General features: G+C 49.8%; 1 protein-coding gene across 3 annotated transcripts in view; it reads right to left on the bottom strand.

Annotated features, from left to right (window-relative positions):
* The window catches only part of LOC138750796 (solute carrier family 35 member F3-like), a 68,115-nt gene that overhangs the window by 22,170 nt on the left and 32,841 nt on the right, over positions 1-13,104 (bottom strand). For 2 of the 3 annotated variants that reach the window (XM_069912932.1, XM_069912934.1), the window contains exons 3-4: positions 7,750-8,116; positions 3,102-3,321 (exon numbers count right to left, since the gene is read on the bottom strand). In XM_069912932.1, the coding sequence (XP_069769033.1) occupies positions 3,102-3,321; positions 7,750-8,116 (587 nt within the window). The remainder of the gene's footprint in view (positions 1-3,101; positions 3,322-7,749; positions 8,117-13,104) is intronic. The other variant, XM_069912933.1, reaches the window with a different exon arrangement.

Here is a 13,104-nt window from a genome sequence, read left to right as displayed (position 1 = left end):
AGGGTCCGCGGATCCCGCCACCTCCTCCGATGTCGCCACCTCCTGAACATCCGTCAGCACCGCATTCATACGACTTCCTCCCTGGTCCAGCGGTGAACCTGACCCCCTGGTGTCCTAGCCTCTCACCTCGGCCTCCAGTTCCTAATACCCCCGATATGATCGGGAATACCTGCTCGACATCACCGCCCATGGCGATCTTGGCCCCCGAGCCCTGGTGCCCACAAGCAGTCTCCAGCGGCCTGGAGCAAGTCCTTCAGCTGCTGAACCCCTCGATGGAACCAGTAGGGACCTCTCCCCGGCTTCACCATCTTGGCGAGTAGGTGGAAGATTTTATCATCTCAGGGTTTCAGAACCAGTAGCATGCTGTCAGCTCTGTGTGTATTTACAGAGTAAACATGGAAAACTTGTGTAAGTCGTGTACATGACAATGAAGAAATTGGTCACTGGGATCAGGGAATTGACTGCATCTTGAGGTGATATTAGAGGCTAAGTGTGCAACAGTGAGGCCTTGCAGCAATCTCCAGAGACACATCAGGTGTGTGAAGGGATACCCTTCCTCTGGGGTGTGGCAACACTCAGGAACTCCATGTCGTTGGGGATGTGGCCCTGGGGTTAGTTGCTGTGGACGCATTCCCTCCAATGTCACCACAGTGGCTGCTATGGGGACTGCCCCAAAGGGACACTTGACATGCAGGCTGCTGCCACACACATCACAACACAGGCTACCTCCATACCAACACATGCGCCGCTCTCACACACAACACGCAGGCTGCTCACACACACACACACCACATCAAATGGGCTGCCCCCAACACTACACACAGGCTACTCCAAAGCACACAAACACACAGGCTGTTCCCACACACAACATGCAGGCAGCACTCACACAGTTCACACAGACAGCTCCCACAGGCAACATGCAAGCTGCTCCCACGCACAAAACGCAGTCTGCTCTTACATGCATCACACAGGTTCCTCCTACACACAACTTGCAGGCTGCTTCCACACAGCACGCAGGCAATTCGAAGGCTGCTTCCACATGCAATGCGCAGTTTGCTCTCACATATACCACTCCCTCATGCAATACACAGGAAACATACAAGCTGCCCCTACAGTTTCATGCAGCAACATGCAGGCTGCTCAAACATGTACTATGCAGCCTGTTCCCACATGCCTCGCAGGCAATGGACAGGTGCTCCCACGGGCAACACACAGGCTGCTCTCATGTGCAACAGGCAAGCACATGCAGTCTCCTCCCAAATGCAGCACAAATGTACACACAGGCAACATGCAGTCTGCTCCAACATGCAGCATACATGTAATATACAGGCAACATACAGTCTGCTCCCACATGCAGCACACGTGTAACACACAGGCAACATGCAGTCTGCTCCAACATGCAGCATACATGTAATATACAGGCAACATACAGTCTGCTCCCACATGCAGCACACGTGTAACACACAGGTAACATGCAGTCTGCTCCCACACGCAGCACACGTGTAACGTGCTGGTTTCTCTCACAAGCATCACACAGGCTGCTCCCATGTTTTCTCATTTCCACAATTTGGAAATGACCCTTGGTCACGGGGGTCTCTCTGCCCCAGGACCCTCCATGCACAGAGGTGAATCCCACTGGTTCAGCCCATCACTTCCTCCTGTGACATCTAAAATAATTCTGATTGAACCTGCTGTTTATGTTGATTCCAGATGTGAAATGCCTGGGGGAACTCATCTCATCATCACTCTGTTGCCTCTGGCATGAGCTCAGCTGTGAACTGTGTGATGGCCATGCCTTTAACTGCCTTGGTCCCAAGCTCTGCATCCCCTCCCCTCAACCTCAGCTCTCTCTGTCTAACCCTTACAGCTGTATGTCACCTGTCCCTGATATCCCCCTACCTGGACCAGGTGTGAGTGAGAGACAGACAGACGGACAGACAGACTATTGTTGCTGCCCACTGGAACAGTCTCTGCAATGACTGGATGTGGGCCATCGGGAGCTCCAAGGTCAAGGCTGAGGATGAGTTCACCAACGGGGAGATGAGTTGGAAGTTGTTCAAACCCGCCTCCCCAAAAAGCCCACTTGGTAGTGGCCTTGTGTTTCAGCCAGATGTTGTGAGTTGAGGCTTCATCTTAGAGACCTGAGCACAACATGCAGATGTTGTAACATGAACAGGCGCACTCTCTCAGGTAGTGGAAGACATGGGCATGTGCGTACAATGACAGCACTGTTCAAAGAAAGCCTGACTCTCCTCCCCATGTCCGTCAGCTCGTCCAATCACATTTGAATTGGTCATTACTTCATTCAGAGAGGCCATTTGTCCCACCACATGCTTGCTGACCCTCATGCACCCACTTACACCAGTTGCGCATTAATCTCTTGCATTTCCCACCCCCATCAACTCCTTCAATTTCCCTGCCACCCTCTTGTGCACTGAAGGGGTGGGGGTGGCCAACTCATGACTACTGACCAATCCGCACTCGTTCAGGACATGGGAGAGCAGGTTGAGGTGACAGAGGGTGGGGGTAGATCTGAATAACAAGGGAAGAGGTGGGGTGGAAAGGTTAGTGCTGTGCCTTTACAGCGCCAGCGATCAGGATCGGGGTTCAAATCCCATGCTGTCTGTAAGGAGTTTGTACGTTCTCCCTGGGTCCGCTTGGGTTTTCCCCGGGGGCTCCGGTTTCCTCCCACCATTTGAAACGTACCAGGGGTGTAGGTAAATTGGGTGTAAATTGGACAGCACAGACTTGTGGGCCAAAGGGGCCTGTTACTGTGCTGTATGTCTAAACTTAAATTAAAAAAAATAAAAGGAGATAGGGATAGAGTAAGAGATAGAGAGAGAGAGAGAGAGAGAGAGAGAGAGAGACAGGGGAGGAACCAAACAGAAACTGGAGAAGTCGACATTAATGCCGTCTGGTTAGACAGAATATTAGGTGTCATTCCTCCATTTTGCAGGGAGCCTCAGTCTGGCAGTGCTTGAGGGTATGGAGAGACATGCCAGTGTGGGAATGTGGTGGGGGACTGAAACATTTGGCCACTGGGAGGTCCCTGCTCTTACCGCAGCATCAATAAGTGTTGTGCAACCAGAGGTGAGGCTTACCCTGACCCCCATGAATTTGTCCCGGAGAACTATCCAGGACAGCAGAAAGACAAACGCCTTGTTACAGCAGAAGAGGGCAGAGGCATCCGTGACGCTAATCCTCTTCAGGGCCAGCAGGTACAGGTAATTGGTTAGAGTCCACAGGATGCAGAAGGGGGCGGTCCTGGTGAAGAATATTTTGATGGTTAAGCCGTCATCACCATAAAACCGGCAGCATTCCCTGGCGAGGAGGAGGAGAGGAGTTAAATGTCACAAAATCACCAAGTACCGCAGTCATTAGAAGTGCTTGTCTCCCAGGAGCCCAGAAAGATCCCTATTGTGCCCCCCGCCTACACACGGTTAACGGGAGCAAATAGGCTGCTAACCCTGACGTCCATCTGAACCAGGAATCAGGGGCATTCTGCAAAGAGCCACCCCAGTCCCACCCTTACCCCGCCACTTGGGATGAATACTTTGTGATGATCTGCGAGGGCTTCTGGTTTGGTTTGAGTGCTCCCTAACATTTTTTTTTAAATTCCTTCTCTCAGCTTCTCATCTCTTAAATGCAGCATCTCCAGTCGGCTGCACTGGAAGTGTCTGCTCGATTCCAGGGACCAAACTGGTAGGTGAGAGCTTGACCACTTGACCTTTGTGCTTCACCCTGGTTGGTGCATGTTGGCCTCTGGGCTGAGTGATGCTGAAGCTCAGGGTGGGGGTGGGGGATTCCTGGAATGACAGGGACCCTGCCATCCTCACCTAATCGGTGGTCTAAAGTCCGGACCCGGTGGAAGTTCGGTGCTCCATTGGGGATGGGGGGTTGGGGGTGGGGGTGGTCCCTTTTGCTGCCAGCCTTGAATAAAGAAACCGAACAATGGCCAACTTTCTGAAGCTGGGGACTGCATGTGTGGGCAATTCCCATTGCACTGGAACTGCCAAGTGAAGCATCCAAATCTGGATGGGCCCTGAATAATAAAGGCCACAGCAAGGGATGAAACCGTCTGAACACACCCGCACACCAACTGATCATCACCAAAGTAATGGCAGGCTCTATGGTGCCACTGACCCTCAACTCCAGTGACCCTGGTTCAGTGCTGACCTCCGGAGCTACCTCTTCTTCTCCCATAAGAAGGTACACCAAGATGTCTGCTCTCTAAGGAGCCTGAAAAGGTTTGGCATGCTGTGAAATATTCTTACCAAACGTCTACGGGTGCACTGCGGAGGTATGCGGGAATCTGACTGCACAGGAAAGCAGAAGGGCCCCAGAAGGTATCCAACATAACTTCATGGGCTCCAATCTCCCACCTACTGATGTGAAGTGCTGCCTCAAGAAGGCCTCAATATCATAAAGGAGCCCCCCCTGGTCACGACCCCTTCTCACTGCTCCCATCCAGCAGAAGGTACAGAAACCTGAAGGCCAGCACCTCGAGGTTCAAGAGCAGTTTTTAACCAACAGCTACCATGCTCCTCCCCTCTTTACACTAATTGTGGGTGCCTCCAGCACCACAAATGGACTCTCTGCTCTATTGAAAACTCACTTTATCCTCACACACTGACAAATGAACATTTATTTCCTAACTTTTGTATTTATTAGCTTGATTTAAGGGTGGCACAGTTAGCGTAGCGGTTAGTGCAACATCTTTACAGTGCCAGGGGTTTGAATCCCGCGCTGCCTGTAAGGAGTTGGTACACTCTCCTCGTGTCTGCGTGCATTTTCCCCAGGGGCTTCGGTTTCCCCTCACCATTCTAAACATACCGGACGTGTAAGTTAATGGGGTGTAAGTTGGGTGGCACGGACCTGTAGGCCAAAATGGCCTGTTACCATGTTGTGTGTCAAAATTTAAATTTTTAATTCAATTTAATATACTATTGTTTATTTTAAGTACCTGTTTGGCTGCAGCAGGTGAGAATTTCTCTATGTGTGTGTAAGATAACAAACCAGTTATCACCTTATCGTCTCCCTAATTCCTCCTGACATCTCAAAGACCTGTTAGTTAGTAGATTGGCTGCTCGGAGTGTGGGTGGTTGGCAGGGGAATCGGGCTGAGAGAAGTAAAAAAGTGGGATGAACAAGACAGTCAAGTAAAATGAGGGTGTCAACTGCAGTTTCAGTGTTGGCTCAAGATGTTGCACGTGATTTCGAATATTTACAGGTTGGGCATCTTGTTGAAAGCTCCTCCTGCCACTGGAATATCGTTCAGGACCACAGAGAGTGGAGCATCCTGCTGGAGTGTAAGGAAACTCCAAGCTCTCCCTCCTTCAATGCCACAGCTATTGGGGCCTCCGTAGGGGTTCCGAGAGATCTGGCCCTTTAAGCTAGGTCTCCGGTGGGCAGGGGTGAGGTTGGTAGTGTGACAGAGTATATAGATATGTTTTTGGGAGATAAATTGGGAAAGGTTTGTTAGGGTAGGTCACATACAAACAGATCTTATTTGAAATACTGGAGCTCTGCTAATGCTAGACATATCAGCCCCACAGCCTTTGCAAGAGCTTTGGAGAGTGCCCAAGAGACTTCACCAATGGACTGTTGTTTACAAAAAGGCAACAGGTGAAAGAGCTTGTTTTGCAAGCAGAGAGAGTCAAACAGGCTTTCTCTCAGTGAGTGTGTGTGTGTGTGTGTGTGTGTGTGTGTGTGAGAGAGAGAGAGAGAGAGAGAGAGACAAGACAGAGATCAGTTCTGCAGTGTTACAGCCAGCAACAGCAGATGGGACTGGAACAGGATGAGCTGGCAAGCTTGTGGAAAACCCCATTTGGAAGACGGGTTCTTAGTTCAGCCTGGTCAAAGCCCTTGTGGTTCGTGTAAGAGGAGAGGACTGGCTGTCTAATGTTTCACTTGAAGTAATGGAAACAAAAAGGAACTCTGTGGTGACCTGAAAGAAAGAGGTTATCATCTGGAGAATCCTGAAGAGGGCAAGTTTCTTCAGCAAGACACTGAAATGGCTGATTAAAAGGGATCAGTTTGTGTCCAGGAACAAACATCTCTCTCTGAAAACTGTCAAGAACCTTCCTGAGTGGTAACCATTTACCTTTCAAGCACCAAAGCCTGGTGAACTTTATAAATGTTAAATTCTGTGCACAGTATAATAATTGCCTGCAACCAGTGAACTTGGAGGAATGAGAAGTGAGATTGGACTGTGAACCAAAGAACTTTTCAAAACTTAAGTTAGGTTAGTTAATAGTGATAAGTTAAATTGTGATTCTATTTTCAAGCTTAAAGATAATTAAAAGCAACTTTTGTTTAAGTAACCATTTGTCTTGGTGAATATCTATTGCTGCTGGGTTTTGGGGTTCTCTGGCCTCATAACAGTAGGGTCCATCCAATCCAGTAATCTACCATTCCATGGACTTCAGCTAGAATTGGTCTTGCGGGCGGTATTCATTATCCAATATATGGTACAAACGGGTCATTCTCCATTGCCGGAGCCTCTGAATCGAGCAGAGTCAGAGATGCTGCATTTAAACGATGAGATGTAAAAGCAAGGAATACAAAAAAAAAAGAAGCCCCTGCTCGCAGCACTCAGCCAGTGTTGTGGGGAAGGAAAGCATTTCAGCTGGGATACTAGATATTTCAGCAGAAATCCTCAGCTGGTCTCCTCCACAATACCTGGGATCACGCTGGGAGCTTCAGTGCTTTCTGCTTTATTGAACCAAAGTTTTCCCTCCAGAGCTTTCTGAAGCCGACTGGCAACCCTTTATTCCCATAGGATTCAGGAAAGAGCGAGCTCTCCTTCAAAGAATCTGTGGTGGGAGTACAGGGTTTGAGACATCAGCAGGTACCAACAGGAATGCTGCCAACATGGGGTTGGAGCTGGGGAGGTAGCAGTGACTGAGAAACCCAGCTCTCATTCCCATACCAACAGAGCAGGTTGTCTCAGCTGGAGCAGATGTCCCTCTGTCGGACTCAGACACATCAATGTCAGAGGTTCAGGGGTGGCCGGAGAACATCGGATTCAAGCAGGCGAGAATACCAGGTGGGAGAGAAATCAGTGCCGGGGCGGAGGTGGGGAGGGAGAGACATTATTGTGTTTTCTAGGCAAATGGAATTCCCCTTGGCAGCATGGGTGAGGTTAGGAGAAGGTCAGGCCAACATACCCAATCTCCAGAGCGTCCAACTCAACACCAGTGCAAAGCAAACACCACACAAGGAACATTCAAACCAAGGTCTCGTCCAAATAGGCCTTGGGGAGGAGGTCAGAAGGGCAACATGTTGCAGGCTGGCCCAAACTAAGGTCCAATCTCCTGGCTGGGAGATAACTATTGACCAGGATGGAGGCTCCTGGTTCATTAACAGGGTCATGTGATCTTCTGTGACCAACTTAAAGAAGCAACAGCACACCATCTTAAGTGGTCTCCCCACCACAGTGTCAGCTTGGACAGTGTGCTTGGTGGTCCAGGAGTTTGGCGTGAATCCATAACTTCTGACTAGTCAAGGCTAACACCAAATATTATCACTTCCTGAGAGGTCCTGGTATGGAGCTACAAACATGGAGCTCCATACCCAAGGGTCCCTGGATGTGGAGCTCCATATCTGAGGGTTCTGAGTGTGGAGCTCCATATCCAAGCGTCTTGGGTGTGGAGCTCCATATCCAAGGGTCCTGGGTGTGGAGCTCCATATCCAAGGGTCCTGGGCATGGAGCTCCATTACTAAGGCTCATGCACAAGTTGCTTCCTACCTGAATTGTTGCAGTGGTGCCTGCTTCTCTTCCGAGCTCCAAACATATCCAATGTAGTAGAGTGGGAAGAAGAGAAGGTTCCAGGTGCTGGCGAACCACGTTACAGTGAAGGGGGCATCGAAGGTCCTGAAGATGACCTTGGCCAGCTGGCTGGTGCCCGCCCACGACGAGCACACACTCAGGACCACGGCCAAGCCCCACAGGGCCTCCTTCAGCTGCTTGATGGAGAACCTGCACAGGCGGCAACAGGAAGGCTTTGGTCTCCACCACAGGTACCCTCTCCCTCTTCTGGCCTCTTCCGGGGCCTCTGCTTCTGTCCGCACAGACCCAGTCACTGCCCTGCAAGCTTCTTCTGGCTTCTCATCTCCTGCAGGGTTCAAGAGGTTGAAGGTCAGGGTGGAGGGATAACAAAGCCCATTCTGTCCCATCAGGGACATAAGCACAGACAGTCCCACTGTACAGGACAGGAATGTGAAGTCACAACACAGGATAAAGTCACAATGCGGGATAGGAGCTGTGGAGTCACAATGCAGGACAGGGGCTATGGAGTCACAATGCAGGACAGGGCCTGTGGAGTCACAAAGCAGGACAGGGACTGTGGAGTCACGATGCAGTACAGGGGCTGTGGAGTCACAATGCAGGATGGGAGGGTTTTGGAACTGCATTGAGAGGGGGAGGGTGGACAATGGAGCTGGGGGAAGGATGAATTTAATAACTCTTGACTCCACTGTAATCTCCATAGACTGAGTGCTCAGTGGAGGGTCTTGCTCCTATCCCTTCATTTCAGTCAATGAACTTTAATGTTTCAACATTTAAGTGGATGAAATTGCATGGGAGGACCCCACCCCCCGGGAACCTGCTCCCTGCCTTTGGGTGCTCTTAGGCACTGAGTGACCAGCATGAGCTTCAGCTGATCCTGCCCAAGGTACCCGCTCCAAGAGTCTCTAACACCAACACTACTTCACCCATGGCTCCAGGTCTCCTGGCTGGTTCCCACCTCCCTGACCTCTACCATGTCTGGGTCCGACCCTGACCTTTCCTTACCATTCACCCCTCCCCTGCTTCCTGCTCAGGAGGAGGTCCACGTGCTCTCAGTGTGTACTCCATAACTGGAGCACCTGTTAGATCAGACTGAAGGGCCTCTTCTATGTCTAAGAGAATCCTGAGGATATTCAGCATGTTCCCAGGCCCCCAGTCTGGATCCATCACAGCTTGGTACAAGAGCGGAGTGGTGAACCCAGCGCAAGCCATCGCCTCCCTTCCACTGACTCTGTCTTCCACCTTCTGCTGCCCTGGGAAAGCTTCCCCCACATTAAAAGACCTGTCCCACCCCAGTCACACCCCTTTCCCCTCCCTCCCATCGGGCAGATGATGCGTGAAAATGTAAACCTCTGGATTCGAGGGCAGTCCTTTCCTGTTACAAGACTTGTGAGTGGAGCTCCCCTAAGATGAGGTAGATGAGGCCTTGCACCATTTAAATGCACTTTTCTGTTCACCACCATACCCTGTGCTTTTACCTAATTGTAATGGTGTTTTTATTCTTGAATTCCCTTTTGTACTATTGGTTGACTTGTCTGGTCAGCCACAAACCAAAGCTTTTCACTGTGAACGTGACAGTAAGCAATTCAATTAACGTTAATCTCCATCCCTAAATACATAAATTGTTCCCTGTGCACATTATCTGGAGAACATTTATCTACATCCCAGTAAAAGTGTGTTCGATGCCAGCCATGACTTAACTCATCCCTCCCTTCCATCTCCCCTCACATCCTGGGGTCATTCTCCCCTTCGCAGCTGCCGGAGCATTCCCCAACTCAGGCCTGGATTAACCATGGTGCTGAGGGGAACCAGGAAAAGGGGGCACCACAGGGGTTATTTTTCTCATGGGGCAGCTGAACTAGGGCCTCACAAAAAGGCCCCCACCCATCACAATAAATGAAAGTCAGTTAGATAATGGAAGGGTCTGTGGTGGGGAGGGGGGGGGGAGGTGAATCAGGGAACAGTGTGTGGTTGATGACAAAAATCTTATTTTAATTTGATGCAATAGAGGTGTGTGACAGTTAAATCCTTGGGGTTTTGTTTCTTAGTTAATTTTGTGCGCGTCTCTTAAAGGAAAAGTATTGTTTGTAGTGTCACCAAAGTGACTATGATGTAATATCTCATAATATCCGAGCAGACTAAGAGTTTGCATCTCATTCTTCGATGAACTATGAAGGAAACGTGAGCTCAAGATAATTTTCTTTGAATTCACCTTATTCCTTTTGTATATCTCTTTAAAGTTGAATATCATTATCTTTAAATCTAGCCAAATGCTTTATTTATTCATTGTTATGAATATCTTAATGTGAAGTTATACAAAATATTTATCCGTTTTATCAATGAATTAAAGCTGCATCTCGAAAGTTTGGTTTATTGGATTAATAAGATAGTAATACGGAATATCACCCTCATGTTTCCTGGAAGATGACACGTTTTGAAATTAGGAAATACTAGAACCTGGAAAAAGTTGTCTCTAGGGCGGTTGTGATTACTGCTTCTCAAGGTTTTGATGCCATGTGTTATGGTGTTTTTTTGGCTTTTGGTTGTGTTTTGTGCTTGCAGTTTAAATAAAGTGTGTTTAAAAAAAATGGGTCGAGTGGGGGCCAGTGTTGGGCTGCGCTTAGGGCACATTAGTTGTCCTAGGTCCAGCTCTGCCCCGACTGTCCTGCTCCATCACTGCATCAGGGCCAGAGTTCCCTTCGGAAATGTGTGCAGATCCCTTCTCTTCTCCTTCAGGGACAGCTCATGCACCCCTCCCCCAACTCACAGCTAACTCTTTGCCAGGTGAGAATTTGTTGGATGATCCCGTGAGCTGTGACTATGTGTAAGTTCACGTGAACCTGTTGTCTTCAGGCAATAGTTGAAACAGAATAGTTGCCATCAGGAGGATCTGTTAATATCACCCACCAAAATGTATTTAATATCACAGTGCTCTCTCCTAACATCATTGTGGGGAATATGACTGTAAACATGGCCAGAAAACATTTCATATATTAATCTCTCTGAGGTGTGCAACATTATTATGATACACTTGTTACTTGCACGTACTGACCTCCTGCAATGTTGGTCAGAATTCTACGTTGGTACAATTGGTGCCAACCGTTACCCATGTGTGGAAATGGACACAAGCGTGGAACCCCTGTCCAACAATATGTGCAGAACTCCCATCACCCTGACACTTGGCTCCTCTGTGTGGTCACCTTCGTTTTAGTGCTCCACCTGTTCACTTCACCGCATTACCCACCTTTGCCAGAACATTCCGGTGTGCTCACATCAGACGCTAACAGCGAGTCAGGACAGTGACAGTGTTCGGGTACCTTGGGGTCAATATCATTGCGCCAAATTGTTAATAAGTTGAGATAACTTCACACCACGGACCCACGCGTCATACCTTTAATGCTAGAAAACTTAACCGCAGTTTTGTTTGCAAACCCGTTTGCATCTTGCTCTGTCTGGCATTATTTCACGGATGCCAACCCACTGTGTAACGCTTATTAATATCACAACGTTAAATATCACTCTATTGCTGTGAATGTTCGCCTGCGAGTCAATGCCCTGAGTTGTGGCAGTACTAGCCCCAGGGTAGACCGTGTCTCGTTATCCCTGTGTTGAACGGGATCAGCTTGCTGCCTCCGTAATAGCATTCTTTCAAAGCCGGAGAGTTGGGGGAGACCTGCAGCTGCGAACTCGGAGAAACGTTGCCCCTAACGCGATCGCTTAGCTGCCTGAACCGCTCTGCAAGCTTAAAATGTGAGCGCTGGTGGCTCTCCCAACCCCTCCCCCCATAGAGCAAAGCAGGCTCTGGTTACAAACCTTCCACCTTGGTGAGGGTCAGCACCGGACTATTGCAGGCGGTGAGGGGGGCCACCCTGGCCGAATGCTTCTTCATCGTGATCCCGGCTCAAGGGCAGAATCCAAGCGAGTGCAGCCCGCATACCAGTGGCCAGCCGAGGAGAGGGGGTGGGGGTGGGGGGTGGAGGAGATGCAGTCTGCAGGCGTTCTCCGTCTCGTCGGTGGCTCTCCGTCCGTCCGTCTGTGTGTGTGTGTGTGTGTGTGGGTCGCGGTCTATCACAAGCCCACGGTGAGTGTTTGCTGTAATCACAAGGCGTCACATGCTGGTCTCTTTGGGAAGATGCGGTGCCTGAGGCCAGAGGAGATGGTAGTTCCGCTTGGCGCAATGCTGCTGGCCTCCTCCCTGCCTCCACTCGAGTCCTGCTCACACCAGGTTTTCCAGCCCCCCTCCCCGCAGCTACACAATGCCCAAATGCATTCCCACCCCCGTGCCGCCACTGCCACACACCCAGAATTGGCAGCAGGGAGAGGGGCTCCCACTCACCCCAAGGTGGAGAGCGGGGGAGACCAGGCATAGGTCGACCCCAGGAGAAATGTGGGAGAAAGATCCCGCCCCCCCCTCCAGCAGGCCAGGCAGTGGGGAACTAGCGGGAAGAGACGCGGCGGCGGGAACCACCACCGCCGTCTAGAAGTGGCTCGTTTCACGGGCGCACTCTCCAACTCTCCAACAACGTGGTGGCTACGGAGCAGGGGTGTCACTGCGGCTGGTGTCACCCAGTGCGGTAACTCGCCCCCTCCCTCCCGTCCCAGACCATACAGTCATATAAGTCCCGGTATCTCCCTGAAAGCAATGGCAGCAGCAGCGAGATAAACAACTAGCGGACAAGAAGTTGGTACCCTCTTGGCATTCCACAATTAAACCTTTTTATTGGCTTGATTTGGGTAGAATGAATAACTGGGGTAAGATTTCCACAGGATCCAATGTTATTTTTTACTGGGAGATGTTAGAGGGATTTGTGACAGATTATATTTGTGTTTTATATTGTATATAGATATGTTTTTGGGAGATAAATTGGGGCAGTGCATAAAACACTTCAAAACAGATCTCATTTAAACTATTGGAGCTCTGCTCAAGCCAGACAGGGCAGCTCCTGGGGGCGTTTGCAAAAACTTTGGGGAGTGCCCAAGAGACTTCATTAATGGATTATTGTTTTGAAAAACATCAGATGAAATAATTCGGATTAGGTTCAGAGCCGCAGGCTGTCTGGAAGTGCTGCTTGCTGTTCTAAGAGAGTCATGTGGTTTTTCAAGTAGTGAGAGTCAAACAAGGCTTTTCTCTGAGAGAGAGAGAGAGAGAGAGATCTGCAGTTCCCAGCTGGGACTGGAACAGGGCAAGTTGGAAAGCTTGTGAAAAACCCCATTTGGAAGATGGGTTGTTAGTGCTTAGTTCAGCCTGGTCAAAGCCCTTGTGGTCCATACAAGAGGAGAGAACTGGCTGCCTAATGTTTCACTTGAAATAAGGGA

This window comes from Narcine bancroftii, unplaced genomic scaffold (assembly GCF_036971445.1).
Source record: "Narcine bancroftii isolate sNarBan1 unplaced genomic scaffold, sNarBan1.hap1 Scaffold_271, whole genome shotgun sequence".
NCBI lineage: Eukaryota > Metazoa > Chordata > Chondrichthyes > Torpediniformes > Narcinidae > Narcine > Narcine bancroftii.
This window is presented reverse-complemented; position numbering and strand designations above follow the sequence as displayed.